This window comes from Mangifera indica, chromosome 19, assembly GCF_011075055.1.
Source record: "Mangifera indica cultivar Alphonso chromosome 19, CATAS_Mindica_2.1, whole genome shotgun sequence".
Taxonomy (NCBI): domain Eukaryota; kingdom Viridiplantae; phylum Streptophyta; class Magnoliopsida; order Sapindales; family Anacardiaceae; genus Mangifera; species Mangifera indica.
In genome coordinates, this window is record NC_058155.1 from 10,956,733 (window position 1) to 10,977,373 (window position 20,641).

The 20,641-nt window shown below is 31.4% G+C and overlaps 1 protein-coding gene, 1 long non-coding RNA gene and 1 pseudogene across 2 annotated transcripts; all 3 read left to right on the forward strand.

Moving 5' to 3' along the window:
- Positions 1–2,770: 2,770 nt before the first annotated feature.
- Positions 2,771–15,649, forward strand: LOC123203371 (annotated as a pseudogene).
- Positions 15,647–19,658, forward strand: LOC123202917 (BTB/POZ domain-containing protein SR1IP1-like). The gene is made up of 3 exons (XM_044619066.1): positions 15,647–15,788; positions 15,882–16,044; positions 19,621–19,658. Exons 1-3 carry the CDS (start codon positions 15,696–15,698, stop codon positions 19,656–19,658), a joined length of 294 nt encoding a protein of 97 aa, XP_044475001.1. The 5' UTR covers positions 15,647–15,695.
- LOC123203374 lies at positions 18,909–19,443 on the forward strand. Its single transcript, XR_006499291.1, has 2 exons — positions 18,909–18,967; positions 19,139–19,443. It is a non-coding gene; the product is annotated as an uncharacterized LOC123203374 (long non-coding RNA).
- Positions 19,659–20,641: the final 983 nt, after the last annotated feature.

A 20,641-nucleotide genomic window follows, 5' to 3' on the forward strand; every position in this document is an offset into this window, starting at 1 on the left:
AAGATTAGAATTACGAAGTCTATGAAAGGTTTGCTTATAAAATAATCAGAACTATTTGGTAGAACGAAAATCAGTGGAAGTAGAGGAAGAAGAATTGCCAACGAAAATCGATGGAACGAAAATCACCATTTGGGAATTACCCCATTCCCAAAATGGTGATTAAAGATTAACCTCATGAAAGCAAAAACATAATTAACTATGATTAATATTTACATAGTAATTTTAAATTTTTAAATATTGGTGTTGGAAATGGGGGGATCGGGCCCTCAGGGTATGAATTTGTTGTGATAATCAGAGTGATATCTTCAAGATGTTACGAAAGAACAAAACATATTAATATTCGATAAATTAAAAGTTTGATCTTAATATATTATTAATCAGATCTAAACCTAAACTCTTTTTTTATTTTATCACTCAAACTAATCATTTGGAAGTCCTTCCAAGCCCCTGTGACAATGCACATAAGATTAAAACCATCCCAAACAGGGAAGTCAGTGCTCAAATTATTATGCTACAAGCTAATTTTCATAGGAAACTACAATTTATCAGTTGACTTCACAAATTGAATCAGTTATCTGTACCAATCCTCATAACTGTTTCAATCCGAACGGTGCGTGCCACATGGTACGTACAATGGAAAATCAATAGCCATTTATTATTTTTAATTGACGATACTCTAAATTCTAATAATCTTCTTCCAGCAGCAGAATGCAATTGAGAGGCCGCCACCATGACTGAGAAGGCAAACTTATCAACTTTAAGTTGATGGGCCGGGTTTGAGCCACCTTAAATTGTTAAACTCAGTTGGGCTATACCAGCGTCCACCTACTCAGACTGGGACGCAATTCGAAGTCCAAAATATAATCCACATATTTGCATCATCCTTCCCAAGTTAATTTGTCAAGACACATTGGTTAACTTTACAAGACCCCTATACTAAAGGACAGCCAAAATTTGAAAGAGGGTAAAAGAAGGATCTTTTAAAACAGCTTACTATTGTTCTAAAGAAACTCAGACTTCACACTAAAACAAGAATTATGGGGTCTGAGGAAACTAGATTTGTGATACCTGAAAGGTCAATCTTGATTTCTTTTTCCCCATGAATATTTAGTCTGAATAATTTAAACAAAATCATGTGTAACTCAATTCATTACTGACTTGAATAAAAGTAGTACGCTCAATGGAGCAATAATTTCTTTATCATCTTTTGAACGTTCATGCAGAATTAATTTTGTTATATTGACAGCTGACACCAAAAAATATATTAACTTTTGGTGTCATCTAATATATCAGGTACTCAGTGGCATGGTATCCTATATATAGGATTCCTGATGACAATTTTCGTGCAGCATTTTTGACTTACCATTCACTTGTTATATGATTTGTAGAAGTACAAAAGTCAATTAAGCTACTGTAGATAGTATTGTCTCTCCAATGGTCGGTCGCCAAAGTTATAACAATCAGGTAACCTAACCATCGTTATTTTAACTACTTGTCCTTTGAAAATTTGACTTATTTATGCCTACTTTGCTAGTGATTTAAAATAATTTTTTGAGCCAAGCTCAAATAAATCATTTTTGTATTGAGCTTTAGCTTAAGCTGAGAATTTACTAGCTTGCCGAGCTTAAACTTAGCCTTAATGCCATTGAGTATTGGTCTTGGCTTGGCTCAGTTTGATTACATCCTTAATCATGGCAAGTTGTGAAGTGATTGAAATTTTCTTTGAGGTTTGAAGGCATAAATTTATCACCGTAAATGAGCTCATTGCAGATATAGCAGTCACTGCATGCCAGTAACTGCTTGCATGTTCAAGCTTTGGCTGTCTACTGGTGAACAGTGGAATTGCGAAGTCATTGTGCATACATCATGTTCTTATTATTCATTGATCATAAACTGCATGTTCGCATGAGCAGAGTGAATGCTGGTTCCAGCAGAAGCACCCTGCAATGAACCAGACAGCAGAAAGCTCTGGCTTAAACCCTTCCAGGATTCTGAAGGAGCGGCTGAGGACACTTGAGGAGACAGCATGTCATATGTCAAGAGCTGTTGTCAATAAAGGAAATCAAACGTGTGTAAATAGACATCCTGACTGTGAGTTCTTCCACACAAAACAGCATCGTTAGATTTCCTTTATTTCTACAGTCAGTTGATGATGTAACAAGGATGTTACTGAAATATATTCAGACAGAAACTAGCTAACCTCTTGTTCCTTCCATGGTTTTTTTTTCCCCTTACAACTCTGGAGCTTTGGCACCATTTGTGAATAGTCGTGTATGATTTTGCCTATAAAATCTGTGAAGGGTGCGTAGCTCTTTTTGATGCAGTAAATTTCTATATGTTCAAATTCAACTTTGTGCATATAGATATATATATATATATAATATATAATATATAATGGCTCTTCTACAAAATGTAATCTTTTCGGATTCGGATCAAATATTAATCCATTGAGAAAATCAATGGGGTCAGTCAATGGTGAGATTGGTATACTATTGAAGTAAATAATAAAAATAATGTCCAAAATAATTTTATTTTTTTAATTATTAAATATTTTATCCTATTTTTATTAAATTGAATTTTTGTTAAAGTGCACGCCGCCCACGGGCACTACCATTTGACAATATTAACAAAGAAAATATTTGGCCAGGTAAAAGATATGTTGCTTTGCATCCGTTGATTGATGTCACCTACGTGGCAAATCAAATGGTTCACTACTTTTTTTAATTTAAAAATAACGAAAAAAGGACCGTTTAAAATCCCTAGCCTCTCGCTTATAAATTTAGTTCAATGACGTACAATTTGTTCAATCTTTTTTCCTCTTCTTTTTTTTAATAATCTTGAGTTTGTATTCCTTTTAACGGTTTTCTTTTTCGTAATGAAAAATTAATTTTTTCTTGCAGGGAACAAGAAGACCGGATTTTTATGGAGAGTGCGGCAAGAACTGGGTTACATGGAGGTTGGTCTATCTTCCTTCCTTTTTCTTTTTTTATTCTTTTCAATAATCTTGAATTTAAGGTTGTTTTACGAGGCCCCTGATAATGTAAAAGAAAAGGCTTTCAGTGTTTTTTTAATCTAATATTCAATGTAATTGTTCTTGATGTCTACTCACAAACCGAACGGTTCTTTTTATTTTCTATGAGTTTTGTTCAATCGAATAACAGTGATATTTTTAACTTTTCCCTCTTAATACACTTCTTTTTCAATTAAATTTCTCTAAGAAATCTTGGCGTTCATAGACTACAGATTTCTAGAACATTACTGTATATCCCGAAATTATAAATAAAGAGCAAATTTCATTTTAATTTCTTTCTTCAAGTTGCCTCTACTCCATCTTTCATAGTTTCTAGCATCTTATAGCGTTGGAAAATGGGTAAATTCACGCTTTTTTCTTGTTTTAGATGTTATAAAAACAGTTTGGCTACAAAGAGAGTTGGGGATCCATTTTTATATCTTCCAAAAAGTTCAAATCCTTGACGTTCAAGTCAAACTGGGTTATGTATTCAATGATGCATAATTGGATAATTGGATCCACAACTATGTAAAGTAGTAACCAAAAATGGTAAAAATACGAAAGGAGCCCCGGATGGTCCTCCATGTTACAGGCTGGAATCTTCCCCGTAACGGCACATTGATTATGGTCGGTGATCACTGCTACCTGCAAAGGTTGAATGATTCATGTTATTGATCCGACTCATACAATCAGGTAATATCCTTGGAAGGAATCGATTTAAAGTCTGTTTCTGGAAATGGGTTTTTTCTGTTTTCCAATTCTACGTAGATTGCTGACTTAATTCTATGTTTTAATTGGAAGTGATCACTGCTACCTGCAAAGGTTGAATGATTCATGTTATTGATCCGACTCATAAAATCAGGTACTATCCTTGTAGATTGCTGACTTAATTCTATGTTTTAATTGGAAGAATCGATTTAAAGTCTGTTTCTGGAAATGGGTTTTTTCTGTTTTCCAATTCAATGATGTTTTTTTGTTTTTTAATATTTTTTTTAATCTTTATAGTCAGTGAGTACAAGTTGTTTCTGTTATTGATATGTTGGTAATTTTTTATTTTATTACTATGAAATTAATGAAGCCAGTCTTATTTAGTCATTTGAATGTTATTTTTGTCCCTGGAATTCACTTATGCTAATTGATAATTAAAATTCTGTGTAGTATCTATGGTGCTTTCCCTGAATCCCTGACTTGTAGCATTCTTTGCATTATGTTTGTCAACAGTAAAAATGGCCATATGTTATTGTTTCAAGGATGCAGGGATTTAATAAATTTTTCATATTCCTGCATAAAGGAAAACCATTTTCATATGTGTTTCTTTTTTTAAACCTTGCTTAATTAGGTGTCTTATTGAATCACATTAACAAGTTAGAATCTGTTGTTCATTGCTTGAAACTTTGATGATTAATGAATCATGGTGGGTGGGCTTGTTTTTTCTTAGTGTTTCTGTACTGTGAATTTCTCTAGCACCTGTATCGAGATCCGTTGAACTTTTATAGTCGACTTAGTGAACGACAATATTGTTTTCTTCTTTTTCAGCCAATTTTTTTAATTATCTATCAATCATTGTTTTTTGCATTTTGTAACTTAATTAATGGTGATATTATGCTATTAAAATATATTTTAACAGTTTTATTTATTACAATATAATTTAAATTTATAACAATGAATAAAATTCGTAAAACCATATTGTAAATTATTAATAATTTAGAAATTAAAAAAAAGAAAACCATACAGAGATATTAAATTGTTTAATAGAGAGAAAACCATATTGTAAATTGTTCAGGGACCTAGTAAACAACCTTAATCCTTTTTCAATTTCAGGTTTTTTTCCATTTTTCAGTTTGACTCTTTATTTCGGTGTTTGTATCTGGATTTTCAGCAATGAAGCAGAAAAAATGTTCATTCATTTTGTGTTGATTTTGCAGGTTAAAAGCAGTTGCATAGCTTGAAAGCTTAGTTGGGTGTTTGGGCATGTCAAGGCAACCGTTAGGGAGAGCGTTCATTTCTTGCTTGAGAAATGGTCTCATTCTTTGCAATGCCATTAACAAGATCAATCCAAACGCTGTAGCCAAGGTGCATTATTTACTTCTTAAGAAAGTGTTTTCTTTTGTTTTTTTTCTATGTTGATATGATCAAAACGTTAACCATGATAAATTATGTTTGTACCTTACTTTCCGTAGTATTTTGTTACAATTACTCTTAATTGTGAAAATTTTGAGTTATATGTTATTTGTAGAATCAGGACACAAAATAATAACATTCATATATACTAGGGTAGTTGAATATTTTTTTAATAGGTTGAGATTAATGAAAGGTTTTGGCAAGCAAATGGAAATGTTAAAAGAGTTTCCATTTTCTTGCCTATTTTGAGCAAATGCAGTGTGCAAGTATTGGTTTTTACTGCTATTAATGTTAATTGTTTTGCTTATGGTAAATATTACAAGGTTGTGGAGAATATTTTGTATATACCATCAATTGGCAGGGAAGCTCAACCACCACCTGTGGATCAGTTGTTTGAGAATGTGAGGAACTTTTTGGTGGCAGTCAAAGAGTTGAAGCTGCTAGCTTAAGCTTCTGATCTTGAAAAGGTAATTCAAATTCTACTGTACATATGTATGTGGAGATGAACATATATTTGGTATGTGAGTATTGATATACATACGAGTGTATTAATTGGTTTTGCCTTTTTAAATATACTTTGAAGTTTGGTTCAACAGCGAAGGTTGTAGATTGCATTTTAGCCCTGCAATCATATCATGAATGGAAGCAAATGAATAGTGGGAGTTATCGGCAATCACATCAGACTTTTGTAGGCGCTTGGACATGTTTATACTTGGACATTTCTGTGGTATACCTTTTTTTGCTTTGTGTTAATTAATACAAACAACTTTATTTAATATTTTTGTACTTAATTTAGTAACAATATCATTTAGTTTTTCAAAGAAATTTTAGCTTGTACATAACTTTTTTTTTTTATAGGTTGTCTGGTGATGCTGATTCATTCGTCAAGGTATTTGCTGAAAGTATGGTTGGCATATACGTATGCATACACGTACATACACATACATATGCGTATACATATACATACACATACATATGCGTATACGTATATACATATATACATACATACACACACACATACATACATACATACTTATACATACATATGCATATATGTATACACATAAATATGCACATACATACATATATACATAAACACATACATACATATGCACATAGATCCATATATATACATACACATACATATACATATACATATAAACATATACATACGCATACGCATACTCATATGCATACACGTACATACACATACATATGCATATACGTATATGCATATATACATACACATACATATGCATACATACATACATATACATACACATACACATACACATACATATGCATACATATACACATATATTCATATGTACATATACATATACATGCATACAATACACATACACACACATATATATATATACACATATGCATCCACAAACATATGCATACATATACATTTATACATATATACATGCTCATACATATTTGTGCATTACTTTTAGTGGTATTTTGTTACAATTACTCTAAGTTGTGGAAATTTTGAGTTATCTATTATTTGTAGAATTAGGACACAAAATAATAACACTCATGCATAATAGGGTAGTTGAATATTTTTTTATTAGGCTGAAATTAATGAACAATTTTGGCAAGCAAATGGAAATGTTAAAAGAGTTTCCATTTTCTTGTTGTATTTTGAACAAATGCACTATACAGGTATTGGTTTTTACTGCTATTAATGTTAATCACTTTGCTTATGGTAAATATTACAAGGTTGTGGAGAATATTTCATATATATAATCAATCGACGGGGAAGCTCAATCACCATCTGCGGATCAGTTCTTTGAGAATGTAAGGAGCTTTTTGGTGGCAGTCAAAGAGTTGAAGCTGCCAGCTTAAGCTTCTGATCTTGAAAAGGTAATTCAATTTCTAATGTATATATGAATGTGGAGATGAACATATATTTGGTATGTGAGTATTGAACTACAAACAAGTGTATTAATGGTTTTGGCAAGCAAATGGAAATGTTCAAAGAGTTTCCATTTTCTCGTCGTATTTTGAGCAATGCGGTGTACAGATATTGGTTTTTATTGCTATTAATGTTAATCGTTTTTCTTATGGTAAATATTACAAGGTTGTGGAGAATATTTCATATACACAATTAATTGGCGGGGAAGCTCAACCACCACCTGCAGATCAGTTCTTTGAGAATGTAAGGAACTTTGTGGTGGCAGTCAAAGAGTTGAAGCTGCCAACTTAAGCTTCTGATCTTGAAAAGGTAATTCAATTTCTAATGTATATATGTATGTGGGGATGAACATATATTTGGTGTTGATATACAAACGAGTGTTTTAATGGTTTTGCCTTCTTAAATATACTTTGAAGTTTGGTTCAACAGCGAAGGTTTTTGATTGCATTTTAGCCCTGAAAGCATATCATGAATGGAAGCAAATGAACAATGGAAACGGTTATCAACAATCACATCAGACTCTTGTAGGCACCTGGACATTATGGTATATCTTTTACTGTTCTATGTTAATTAATACAATAACTTTATTTAATATTTTTATACTTAATTTATTAGCAATATCATCTAATTTTTCAAAGAGATTTTAGCTTGTACATAGCCTTTTTCTTTTTATAGGTTGTCTAGCAATGTTGATTCACTCATCAAGGTACTTGCTGAAAATATAGTTAATGTAATGGAAAACATTGACAAGAATCATTTTTCTTCCTTTTGTAAAAAAAGACAGGTAATATTCAGATTTCTTTTATCTTGTTTGTAATCGATTGTTATAGATGAATTGTAGAGCTAGATTTGTAGAAGCTAATTTTATTTAATTTTTTTCACTTATATTTTTGTCCTATAGGATTCATTCAAGTTCATTAGTATGATCCTTTCAAGTTGTTCAAAAGTTCTCTGAGGTGAGCCAAATTTCACTCAACAATAACTTTAATTTTTTTATTGCATGCTCGGATACCCGTAAGATTTTCTTCCTTGTTGATGCATTTTAAAAAGCAAGAAGATGGTTGGTTTATGCATACATGTGTGTATATATATATGTATTTTTTTTCTTCGTTGATGCCTTGACAGTTGCATATCAAGTGTTCATTTCTTGCTTGAGAAATTGTCTCATTCTCTACAATGCCATTAACAAGATCAATCCAGGCAGTGTAGCCAAGGTGCATTATTCGCTGTTTTTTTAAAAGAATTTTGAGGAAAGGGGAAGTAGTTTAAGAAAGTGTTTTCTTTTATTTATTTTTTTCTGTGCTGATATGATCAAAACCCTAACCATGATAAATTATGTTTGTGCCTTACTTTCTGCAGTATTTTGTTACAATTACTCTAAAGTGTGAAAATTTTGAGTTATATGTTATTTGTAGAATCAGAGCACAAAATAAAAACATTCATGTATGCTAGGGTAGTTGAACTTTTTTTTTATTAGGCTGAGATTAATGAAGGGTTTTGGGAAGCAAACGGAAATGTTAAAAGAGTTTCAATGTTCTTGCCGTATGTTGAGCAAATGCAGTGTATAGACATTGGTTTTTATTGCTATTAATGTTAGTCGTTTTGTTTGTGGTAAATCTAACAAGGTTGTGGAGAATATTTCATTTGTACAATCAATCAGCAGGGAAGCTCAACCACCACTTGCGGATCAATTCTTTGAGAATGTAAGAAAGTTTGTGGCGGCAGTGAAAGCATTGAAGCTGACAGCGTAAGCTTCTGATATTCAAAAGGTAATTCAATTTCTAATGTGTATATATATGTGGTGATGAACATATATTTGGTATGAGATTATTGATATACGATGTTGCGGAGAATATTTCATATGTACAATCAATCAGTAGGGAAGCTCAACCCCCACTTGCGGATCAGTTCTTTGAGAATGTAATGAATTTTTTGGCAATAGTCAAACCGTATAAGCCAATAGCTTAAGCTTCTTATCTTCAAAAGGTAATTCAATTTCTAATATACATATGGATATGGTGATAAACATATATTTGGTATGGGAATATTGATATACAAACTAGTGTATTAATTGGTTAACAGTGAAGGTTGTAGATTCCATTTTAGCCCGAAATTATATCATGAATGGAAGCAAACGAACAACGGGAACGGTTATCAACAATCACATCAGACTCTTGTAAACACTTGGAAATGTCTGTGATAAGTCTTTTACTGTGTAGTGTTAATTAATTCAATAACTTTATTTAATATTTGTATACTTAATTTATTAGCAATATCATTTAATTTTTCAAAGAGATTTTAGCTTGTACATAGCCTTTTTTTTATAGGTTGTCTAGCAATGTTGATTCACTCATCAAGGTACTTGCTGAAAATATAGTTAATATAATGGAAAACATTGACAAAAATCTTTTATCTTCCTTTTGTAAAAAAATACAGGTAATATTCAGATTTCTTTTATCTTGTATGAAATCTATTGTTATAGATGAATTACAAAGCTAGATTTGTAGAAGCTAATTTTATTTAATTTTTTTCACTTATGTCTTTGTTATATAGGATTCATTCAAGTTAAGCAGTATGATCTTTTTAAGTTGTTCAGAAGTTCTCTGAGGTGAGCCGAATTTCACTCAACAATAACTTTAATTTTTTTATTGCGTGCTTTGATACCCATAAGATTTTCTTCCTTGCTGATGCATTTTAAAAAGCAAGAAGATGGTTGGTTTATATGTACGTGTGTGTGTGTATATATATATATATATATATATATATATATATATATATATATATATATTCTTCCTTGATGCCTTGACAGGTGCATATCAAGGCAACTGTCAGAGCAAGTGTTCATTTCTAGCTTGAGAAATTGTCTCATTCTCTACAATGCCATTAACAAGATCAATCCAGGCACCATAGCCAGGGCGCATTGTTCACTGTTTTTTTTTTAAAATTTTGAGGAAAGGGGAAGTAGTTTAAGAAAGTGTTTTCTTTTATTTTGTTTTTTCTGTGTTGATATGATCAAAACCCTAACCATGATAAATTATGTTTGTGCCTTACTTTCTGTAGTATTTTGTTATAATTACTCTAAAGTGTGAAAATTTTGAGTTATATGTTATTTGTAGAATCAGAACACAAAATAAAAACATTCATGTATGCTAGGGTAGTTGAATATTTTTTTTTATTAGGCTGAGATTAATGAAGGGTTTTGGGAAGCAAAGGAAATGTTAAAAGAGTTTACATTAGATATTGGTTTTTATTGCTATTAATGTTAATCGTTTTGTTTATGGTAAGGCTAACAAAGTTGTGGAAAATATTTCATATGTACAATCAATCAACAGGGAAGCTCAACCACCACTTGCGGATCAGTTTTTTGAGAATGTAAGGAAGTTTTTGGCGGTAGTCAAAGCGTTGAAGCTAACAGCTTAAGCTTCTGATCTTCAAAAGGTAATTCAATTTCTAATGTATATATGTATGTGGTGATGAAAATATATTTGGTATGTGAGTATTGATATACAAACGAGTGTATTAATTGGTTTTGGCTTCTTAATTATACTTTGAAGTTTGGGTCAACAGCGAAGGTTGTCGATTTCATTTTAGCCCCGAGATTATGTCATGAATGGAAGCAAACGAACAATGGGAACGGTTATCAACAATCACATCAGGCTTTTGTAGACACTTGGACATATCTGTGGTATATCTTTTGCTGTTCTGTGTTAATTAATACAATAGCTTTATTTAATATTTTTTTACTTAATTTATTAGTAATATCATTTAATTTTTCAAAGAGATTTTTGCTTGTACATAACCTTTTTTTTTTTATAGGTTGTCTAGCAATGTTGATTCACTCATCAAGGTACTTGTTGAAAATATAGTTAATGTAATGGAAAACATTGACAAGAATCTTTTATCTTCCTTTTGTAAAAAAAAGATAGGTAATATTCAAATTTCTTTTATCTTATATGAAATCTATTGTTATAGACGAATTGCAGAGCTAGATTTGTGGAAGCTAAATTTATTTAATTTTTTTCACTTATATCTTTGTCATATAGGATTCATTCAAGTTAATCAGTATGATCCTTTCAAGTTGTTCAGAAGTTCTCTGAGGTGCGCCAAATTTCACTTAACAATAACTTTAATATTTTTATTGCATGCTTTGACACCCGTAAGATTTTCTTCCTTGCTGATGCATTTTAAAAAGCAAGAGGATGGTTGGTTTATATGTACGTGTGCATATATATATATATATATATATATATATATATATATATATATATATATATATATATATCCTTGATGCCTTGACTGGTGCATATCAAGGCAACTGTCAGAGCAAGTGTTCATTTATGGCTAGAGAAATTGTCTCATTCTCTACAATGCCATTAACAAGATCAATCCAGGCAGTGTAGCCAAGGTGCATTGTTCACTATTTTTTTTTAAAGAATTTTGAGGAAAGGAGAAGTAGTTTAAGAAAGTGTTTTCTTTTATTTTTTTTTCTGTGTTGATAAGATCAAAACCCTTACCCTGATAAATTATGTTTGTGCCTTACTTTCTGCAGTATTTTGTTACAATTACTCTAAAGTGTGAAAATTTTGAGTTATATTTTATTTGTAGAATTAGGACACAAAATAAAAACATTCATATATGCTAGGGTAGTTGAATATTTTTTTTTATTAGACTGAGATTAATGAAGGGTTTTGGGAAGCAAACGGAAATGTTAAAAGAGTTTCTATTATATATTGGTTTTTATTGCTATTAATGTTAATCGTTTTGTTTATGGTAAAGCTAACAAGGTTGTGGAGAATATTTCATATGCACAATCAATCAACAGGGAAACTCAACCACCACTTGTGGATCAGTTCTTTGAGAATGCAAGGAAGTTTTTGGAGGCAGTCAAAGCATTGAAGCTAACAACTAAAGCCTCTGATCTTCAAAAGGTAATTCAATTTCTAATGCATATATGTATGTGGTGATGAAAATATATTTGGTATGTGAGTATTGATATACAAACGGGTGTATTAATTGGTTTTGGCTTCTTAAATATACTTTGAAGTTTGGGTCAACAGTGAAGGTTGTAGATTGCATTTTATCCCCGAGATTATGTCATGAATGGAAGCAAACGAAAAATGGGATCGGTTATCAACAATCACATCAGGCTCTTGTAGACACTTGGACATGTCTATGGTATATCTTTTGCTGTTTTGTGTTAATTAATACAATAACTTTATTTAATATTTTTATACTTAATTTATTAGCAATATCATTTAATTTTTCAAATAGGTTTTAGCTTGTACATAGCCTCTTTTTTTTTTTTTTATAGGTTGTCTAACAATTTTGATTCACTCATCAAGTACTTGCTAAAAATATAGTTAATGTAATGGAAAACATTGACAAGAATCTTTTATCTTCCTTTTGTAAAAAAAAGACTGGCAATATTCAGATTTCTTTTATCTTATATGAAATCTATTGTTATAGATGAATTGCAGAGTTAGATTTGTAGAAGCTAATTTTATTTAATTTTTTTCACTTATGTCTTTGTCATATAGGATTCCTTCAAGTTTTTTAGTATGATCTTTTCAAGTTGTTCAGACGAACTTATAACTAAGTTCCTTGAGGTGAGTTTGATTTCTCTTAACAATAACTCTAATTTTTTGTTTGCATACTTTGGTACCTATAAGGAGTTTTGCTTACTTCCATGTTGATGCCTTTTAAATTAAATTACAACTAGATAATTCTCAAGTAATCTTTTTAGATTGCAACTGATAAGACTTTACAAATGTGTGCCTCTTAAAATTTTTATAAAGCAAAAAGATGATTTATATGTATGTCCAATGATGTTGAATCATACAAATAACTCTTTTTAATATTTTTATGCTCAATTTAGTAACAATATCATTTAATTTTCCAAAAGGTTTTTAACTTGTACGTATCATTTTATTTTTATAGGTTGTCTAGTGATGTTGATTTACTCATCAAGGTATTTGCTGAATATATGGGTGGCATAAAGGGAAACATTGACAAAAATCTTTTATCTTCCATTCATAAAGAAAATATTCAGATTTTTTTAATTTTGTATGAAATCAATTGTTATAGATGAATATAGGATTGCAAAACTAGATTTGTAGAAACTAATTTTTTTTTTAATTATTTTTATTTATGTCTTTGTCATATTAGATTCTTTCAAGTTAATTAGTATGATCCTTTCAAGTTGTTCAAAAGTTCTCTGAGGTGAGTTTGATTTCGCTCAACAATAACTCTAATTTCCAATTGCATATTTTGATACCCATATGTTTTTCTTCCATGCTGATACTTTTTAAAAAGCAAGAAGATGGTTGGTTTATTTGTATATATATGCATATGGATATACATGCGTGTAAACCATCTTCGTATACATATGCATATACATACCTACCTACATAAACATACACATCAGGGATGACAATTTGAGTTCGACTTTAGGGGCCTCAACATTAACGGGAAAGGGGGATAAAAAAAATTACCGCAATCGGGGACGGGCAGGGGATGGGGATACATGTGTCCCCTCCCCGCCCTTATCCTTGTCATTTTATTTTAATATGTTTATTTAAAATATTAATATATTTTTATAGTTTTAAATTATTTATGTTTTTTAAATTTATTTAGGTTTTTGTTGTGCATATTAAAATAGTTAATATATTATATTTATGATATTTGAAATAATGGATTGATTTTAATTTTACTTAATTTTGTTATTTAATATATTTATATTGTGTTTATAAATTTTGTTATTTAATATATTTATACTGTGTTTATAAAATATAAAAAAAAAGATTTTTTTGGTATGGGGGGTTGGGATTTTTCTCCTAGGGGACGGAGAATCGTTTTCATCCTCGTAGTGGGGATGAGGATTGAGATCCCCTCCCTGTTGTCATCCCTAATACACATACACGTATATATGCCTACGTTTCTACATACATATACGTACCTACATATACATACACATATATATACATGCATACATATACATACCTCCACTTATACATACGTATGCATACCTGCATACCTACATACACATATATATACAGATACATATACATATAATATACATATACGCACACATACGCATGCAAACATTCACATACATATTCGTACTCATACATATGCTACACATATATACATACACATGCATAGGCTTGCATATACATATGCATACATACATATACACATACATATGCATGTGTATGTGTGTATGTATGTATACTTGTGAAGAATCATTAGTAAACCACAACAAGAAATCAGAGAGAAACAAAAAACATAGATGCGCCTACCACTCTGAACATGGCCACTAAGAAGGAGGAGCTCCTGTCCACTGCCCTTAAGAGAACCAGTGACCAACCCTTTGTTTTTTCCTCATTCACTTCAAGTTTAAACTCATGTTTATATGATTTATTCAAGTCCTTATTTTTCCTTACTCTGTTTCAGGATGTTCTTCCAGGAGATTCCTAGTGATGTAACTTTTCATGTTAGAGGAACTTCCTTTTCATTACATAAGGTGTGATTCCTCTCAACTCTTGCTTTTCAGTTTCAAGTCAATAAGTGATATGTTTACTATTTTATCTCCTACAATAATGGCAGTTTCCATTAGTCTCAAAATGTGGATACATAAGGAAGCTGGTATCTGATTCTGGTGAAGCTGAGCTTCTGTTATTGAAGTCTCTGATGCTTTGGGCAGGGCAGGGGCAGAGGCATTTGAACTTGCAGCAAAATTCTGCTGTGGAATTAATTTTGAGATCAACACAGAAAACATTTCCCTGCTTAGATGTGCGGCAGAGTATCTTGAGATGACTGAGGGCTATGCAGTTGGAAATTTGGTTGGAAGAGCTGACGCTTACTTGAACGAAGTAGCACTCAAGAGCCTTGCAGTAGCAGTTACCATTTTACATATGTCAGAGAGCCTACTTCCAATTGCAGAGAAAGTAAAATTGGTGGTCGTGGCATAAATGCAATAACATACATAGCTTGTAAAGAAAACCAGTTTTCCATGTCTGGTAGAGCTGAGAATGGTACTGAGGAAGCAATTTCAACCATGGCATCTCATCCAAGGGCCATTATTGATTGGTGGGCAGAAGATTTAACTATTTTTCGAATCGATATCTTCCAACGGGGTTTGATACCAATGATGGGAAGGGGATTTAAACAATATGTTCTTGGTCCTGTACTTGTGCTGTATGCACAGAGATCTCTTCGAGGTTTGTTGAGATCTCAACCCAGAAATTGAGTTGCTTTAACCTATTGTTGGAGAATTGAACCTGAAATTCTTTTCTGATGCAGGAAATATTTGTAGAAGGGAGGAAGAAAATTGAGCCTCAACAAGAACATGAAAAGAGGGTTGTCTTAGAAACAAAAGTGAGTCTTCTGCCAAGGGAAAAGAATGCATTATCGGCTAGCATTGTACTAATGCTGCTTCGATCTGCAGTATATCTTGAAACAACAGTTGTTTGCCGACTTGATTTGGAGAAGAGAATGGCCTTGCAATTGGGACATGCTGTATTGGATGATCTATTGATTCCTGTGTATTCTTTTACCAGGGATACATTGTTTGATGTAGACAGTTCAACGGATCGTGTTTCTCCCACAATAAGTGATATGGAATAGGTTGGGAAGCTAATGGAGAACTGCCTTGCTGAGATAGCCTCCGATTGTAACTTATCTGTCGCGAAATTCATTAGTCTTGCTGAACTTATTCCAGAGCAATCAAGGGTAATAGAGGATGGGATATATAGAGAGCCATAGGCATCTACCTCAAGGTGCATTATGTTCAATTTGATCAATCTTTTGCTTCAATATTCACAGGCTCATCCTACTCAAAGTGACCTGGAGAGGGAGAAAGTTTGCAGCTTGATGGACTGTAAGAAGCTTTCTCGAGAGGCCTGTGTTCATGCCGCACAAAATGACCAGCTCCCCTTTCAAACAGTAGTTCTAGTGCTTTACTATGACCAACAGCACCTTCACGATGGTATTAATGGGCTACCTACTTATACACATACACATACACATATACGTATATATACATGTACATATGCATATACATTACATACATACATACATACACATACATACATACATACATACATACATATGCATACATATCCATATATATACATATGCATACATATCCATATACATACACATACGCATATGCATACACGTACATACACATACACGCATATATGTATATACATTTATACATACACATACATATACATAGACATACATATGCATACATATACACATATATTCATATGTACATATACATACACATACATACATACAATACACATATACATACACATACACATATATATATACATATGCATCCACAAACATATGCATACATATACATTTATACTTATATACATGCTCATACATATTTGTGCCTTACTTTCTGTGGTATTTTGTTACATTACTCTAAGTTGTGAAAATTTTGAGTTATATGTTTTTTGTATATTCAGGACACAAAATAATAACAATCATGCATAATAGGGTAGTTGAATATTTTTTTATTAGGCTGAAATTAATGAACAGTTTTGACAAGCAAATGGAAATGTTAAAAGAGTTTACACTTTCTTGCCGTATTTTGAGCAAATGCACTGTACAGATATTGGTTTTTACTGCTATTAATGTTAATTGCTTTGCTTATGGTAAATATTACAAGGTTGTGGAGAATATTTCATATATATGATCAATCAGCGGGGAAGCTCAACCACCATCTGCGGATCAATTTTTTGAGAATGTAAGGAACTTTTTGGTGGCAATCAAAGTGTTGAAGCTGCCAGCTTAAGCTTCTGATCTTGAAAAGGTAATTCAATTCTAATATATATATATGTATGTGGGGATGAATATATATTTGGTGTCAATATACAAACGAGTGTTTTAATGGTTTTGCCTTCTTAAATATACTTTGAAGTTTGGTTTAACAGCGAAGGTTTTTGACTGCATTTTAGCCCTGAAAGCATATCATGAATGGAAGCAAATAAACAATGGGAACGGTTATCAGCAATCACATCAGGCTCTTGTAGGCACCTGGACATTATGGTATATCTTTTACCGTTCTGTGTTAATTAATACAATAACTTTATTTAATATTTTTATACTTAATTTATTAGCAATATCATTTAATTTTTAAATAGATTTTAGCTTGTACATAGCCTTTTTCTTTTTATAGATTGTCTAGCAATGTTGAGTCACTCATCAAGGTACTTGATAAAAATATAGTTAATATAATGGAAAACATTGACAAGAATACTTTATCTTCTTTTTGTAAAAAAAGACAGGTAATATTTAGATTTCTTCTATCTTGTATGAAATTTATTGTTATAAATGAATTGCAGAGCTAGATTTGTAGAAGCTAATTTTATTTAATTTTTTTCAATTTTGTCTTTGTCATATAGGATTCATTCAAGTTAATCAGTATAATCCTTTTAAGTTGTTCAGAAGTTCTCTGAGGTGAGTCAAATTTCACTCAAAAATAACTTTAATTTTTTTATTGCATGCTCTGATACCCGTAAGATTTTCTTCCTTGTTGATGCAGTTTAAAAAGCAAGAAGATGGTTAGTTTCTACGTACGTGTGTGTATGTATATATATGCATTTTTTTTCTTCCTTGATGCCTTGACAGCTGCATATCAAGGCAACTGTAAGAGCAAGTGTTCATTTCTTGCTTGAGAAATTGTCTCATTCTCTACAATGCCATTAATAAGATCAATCCAGGCACTGTAGCCAAGGCGCATTGTTCACTGTTTTTTTTAAAGAATTTTGAGGAAAGGGGAAGTAGTTTAAGAAAGTGTTTTCTTTTATTTATTTATTTTTTCTGTGCTGATATGATCAAAAACCTAACCATGATAAATTATGTTTGTGCCTTACTTTCTGCAGTATTTTGTTACAATTACTCTAAAGTGTGAAAATATTGAGTTATATGTTATTTGTAGAATCAGGACACAAAATAAAAACATTCATGTATTTTAGGGTAGTTGAATATTTTTTTTTATTAGGCTGAGATTAATGAAGGGTTTTGGGAAGCAAACGAAAATTTTAAAAGAGTTTCCATTAGATATTGGTTTTTATTGCTATTAATGTTAATCGTTTTTGTTTATGGTAAATCTAACAAGGTTGTGGAGAATAGTTCAAATGTACAATCAATCAGCAGGGAAGCTCAACCACACTTGCGGGTCAATTCTTTGAGAATGTTTGGAAGTTTTCGACGGCAGTCAAAGCATTGAAGCTGACAGCTTAAGCTTCTGATCTTCAAAAGGTAATTCAATTTCTAATGTATGTATGTATGTGGTGATGAACATATATTTGATATGTGAGTATTGATATACAAACGAGTGTGTTAATTGGTTTTGGCTTCTTAAATATACTTTGAAGTTTGGGTCAACAGTGAAGGTTGTAGATTACATTTTAGCCCTGAGATTATGGGAATGGTTATCAACAATCACATCAGGCTCTTGTAGACACTTGGACATGTCTATGGTATATCTTTTATTGTTTTGTGTTAATTAATACAATAACTTTATTTAATATTTTTATACTTAATTTATTTGCAATATCATTTAATTTTTCAAAGAGATTTTTGCTTGTACATAGCCTTTTTTTTTTATAAGTTGTCTAGCAATGTTGATTCACTCATCAAGTATTTACTGAAAATATAGTTAATGTAATGGAAAACATTGACAAGAATCTTTTATCTTCCTTTTATATAAAGACAGGTAATATTCAGATTTCTTTTATCTTGTATGAAATCTATTGTTATAGATGAATTGTAGAGCTAGATTTTTAGAAGTTAATTTTATTTAATTTTTTTCACTTATGTCTTTATCATATAAGATTCATTCAAGTTAATCAGTATGATCTTTTCAAGTTGTTCAGAAATTCTTTGAGGTGAGCCAAATTTCACTCAACAATAACTTCAATTTTTTTATTGCATGCTTTGATACCCGTAAGATTTTCTTTCTTGTTGATTCATTTTAAGAAGCAAGAGGATGGTTGGTTTATACGTACGTGTGCTTATATATTTGTATATTTTTTTTTTCTTCCTTGATGCCTTGACAGGTGTATATCGAGGCAACTGTCAGAGCAAGTGTTCATTTCTAGCTTGAGAAATTGTCTCATTCTCTACAATGCCATTAACAAGACAATCCAGGCACTGTAGCCAGGGTGCATTGTTCACTGTTTTTTTAAAAGAATTCTGGGGAAAGGAAAAGTAGTTTAAGAAAGTGCTTTCTTTTATTTTTTTTCTGTGTTGATATGATCAAAACCCTAACCATGATAAATTATGTTTGCGTCTTACTTTCTACAGTATTTTGTTACAATTACTTTAAAGTATGAAAATTTTGAGTTATATGTTATTTGTGGAATCAGGACACAAAATAAAAACATTCATGTATGTTAGGGTAGTTGAATATTTTTTTTTATTAGGTTGAGATTAATGAAGGGTTTTAGGAAGCAAACGGAAATGTTAAAAGAGTTTCCATTAGATATTGGTTTTTATTGTTATTAATGTTAATCGTTTTGTTTATAATAAATTTAACAAGGTTGTGGAGAATATTTCATATGTATAATCAATCAGTAGGGAAGCTCAACCACCACTTGCAGATCAGTTCTTTGACAAAAAGGAAAACATTGACAAAAATCTTTTATCTTCCATTCATAAAGAAAATATTCAGTTTTTTTAATTTTGTATAAAATCAATTGTTATAGATGAATATAGGATAGATTTGTAAAAGCTAATTTTCTTTTAATTATTTTCATTTATGTCTTTGTCATATTAGATTCTTTCAAGTTAATTAGTATGATCCTTTCAAGTTGTTCAGAAGTTCTCTGAGATGAGTTTGATTTCGCTCAACAATAACTCTAATTTTCCAATTGTATATTTTGTCCATATGTTTTTCTTCCATGTTGATACTTTTTAAAAAGCAAGAAGATGGTTAGTTTATATGTATATATATGCATATGCAAGCATATAGATGCGTGTAAACCATCTTCGTATACATATGTATATATGTGTACGTACGTATGTATGTATCTATATACGTACATATGCATACCTACCTACCTACATACACATACACATTAGGGATGACAATTTGAGCTCAATTTTAAAGGTCCCAACCTTAACGGGGAGGGAAATTCCCCAATAGAAACGGGGAAAGGAAAGGGGACGAGGACGAGGACGAGGACAAGGACAGGGGCAGTAATAAAAAAAATCACTGCAATCGGAGACTGACAGGGGATGGGGATACATGTGTCCCCTTCCCGCCCTCATCCTCGTCCCTTTATATTAATATATTTATTTAAAATACTAATATATTTTTATAGTTTTAAATTATTTATGTTTTTTAAATTTATTTAGGTTTTTGTTGTGCATATTAAAATGGTTAATATATTATATTTGTGATATTTGAAATAGTGGGTTAATTTTAATTTTATTTAATTTTGTTATTTAATATATTTTATATTGTGTTTATAAAATTTAAAAAAAAGATTTTTTTTGCGGGTATGGGGGGTTGGGATTTTTCTCCAAAGGGACGAGGAGGGGATGGGGAATCATTTTCA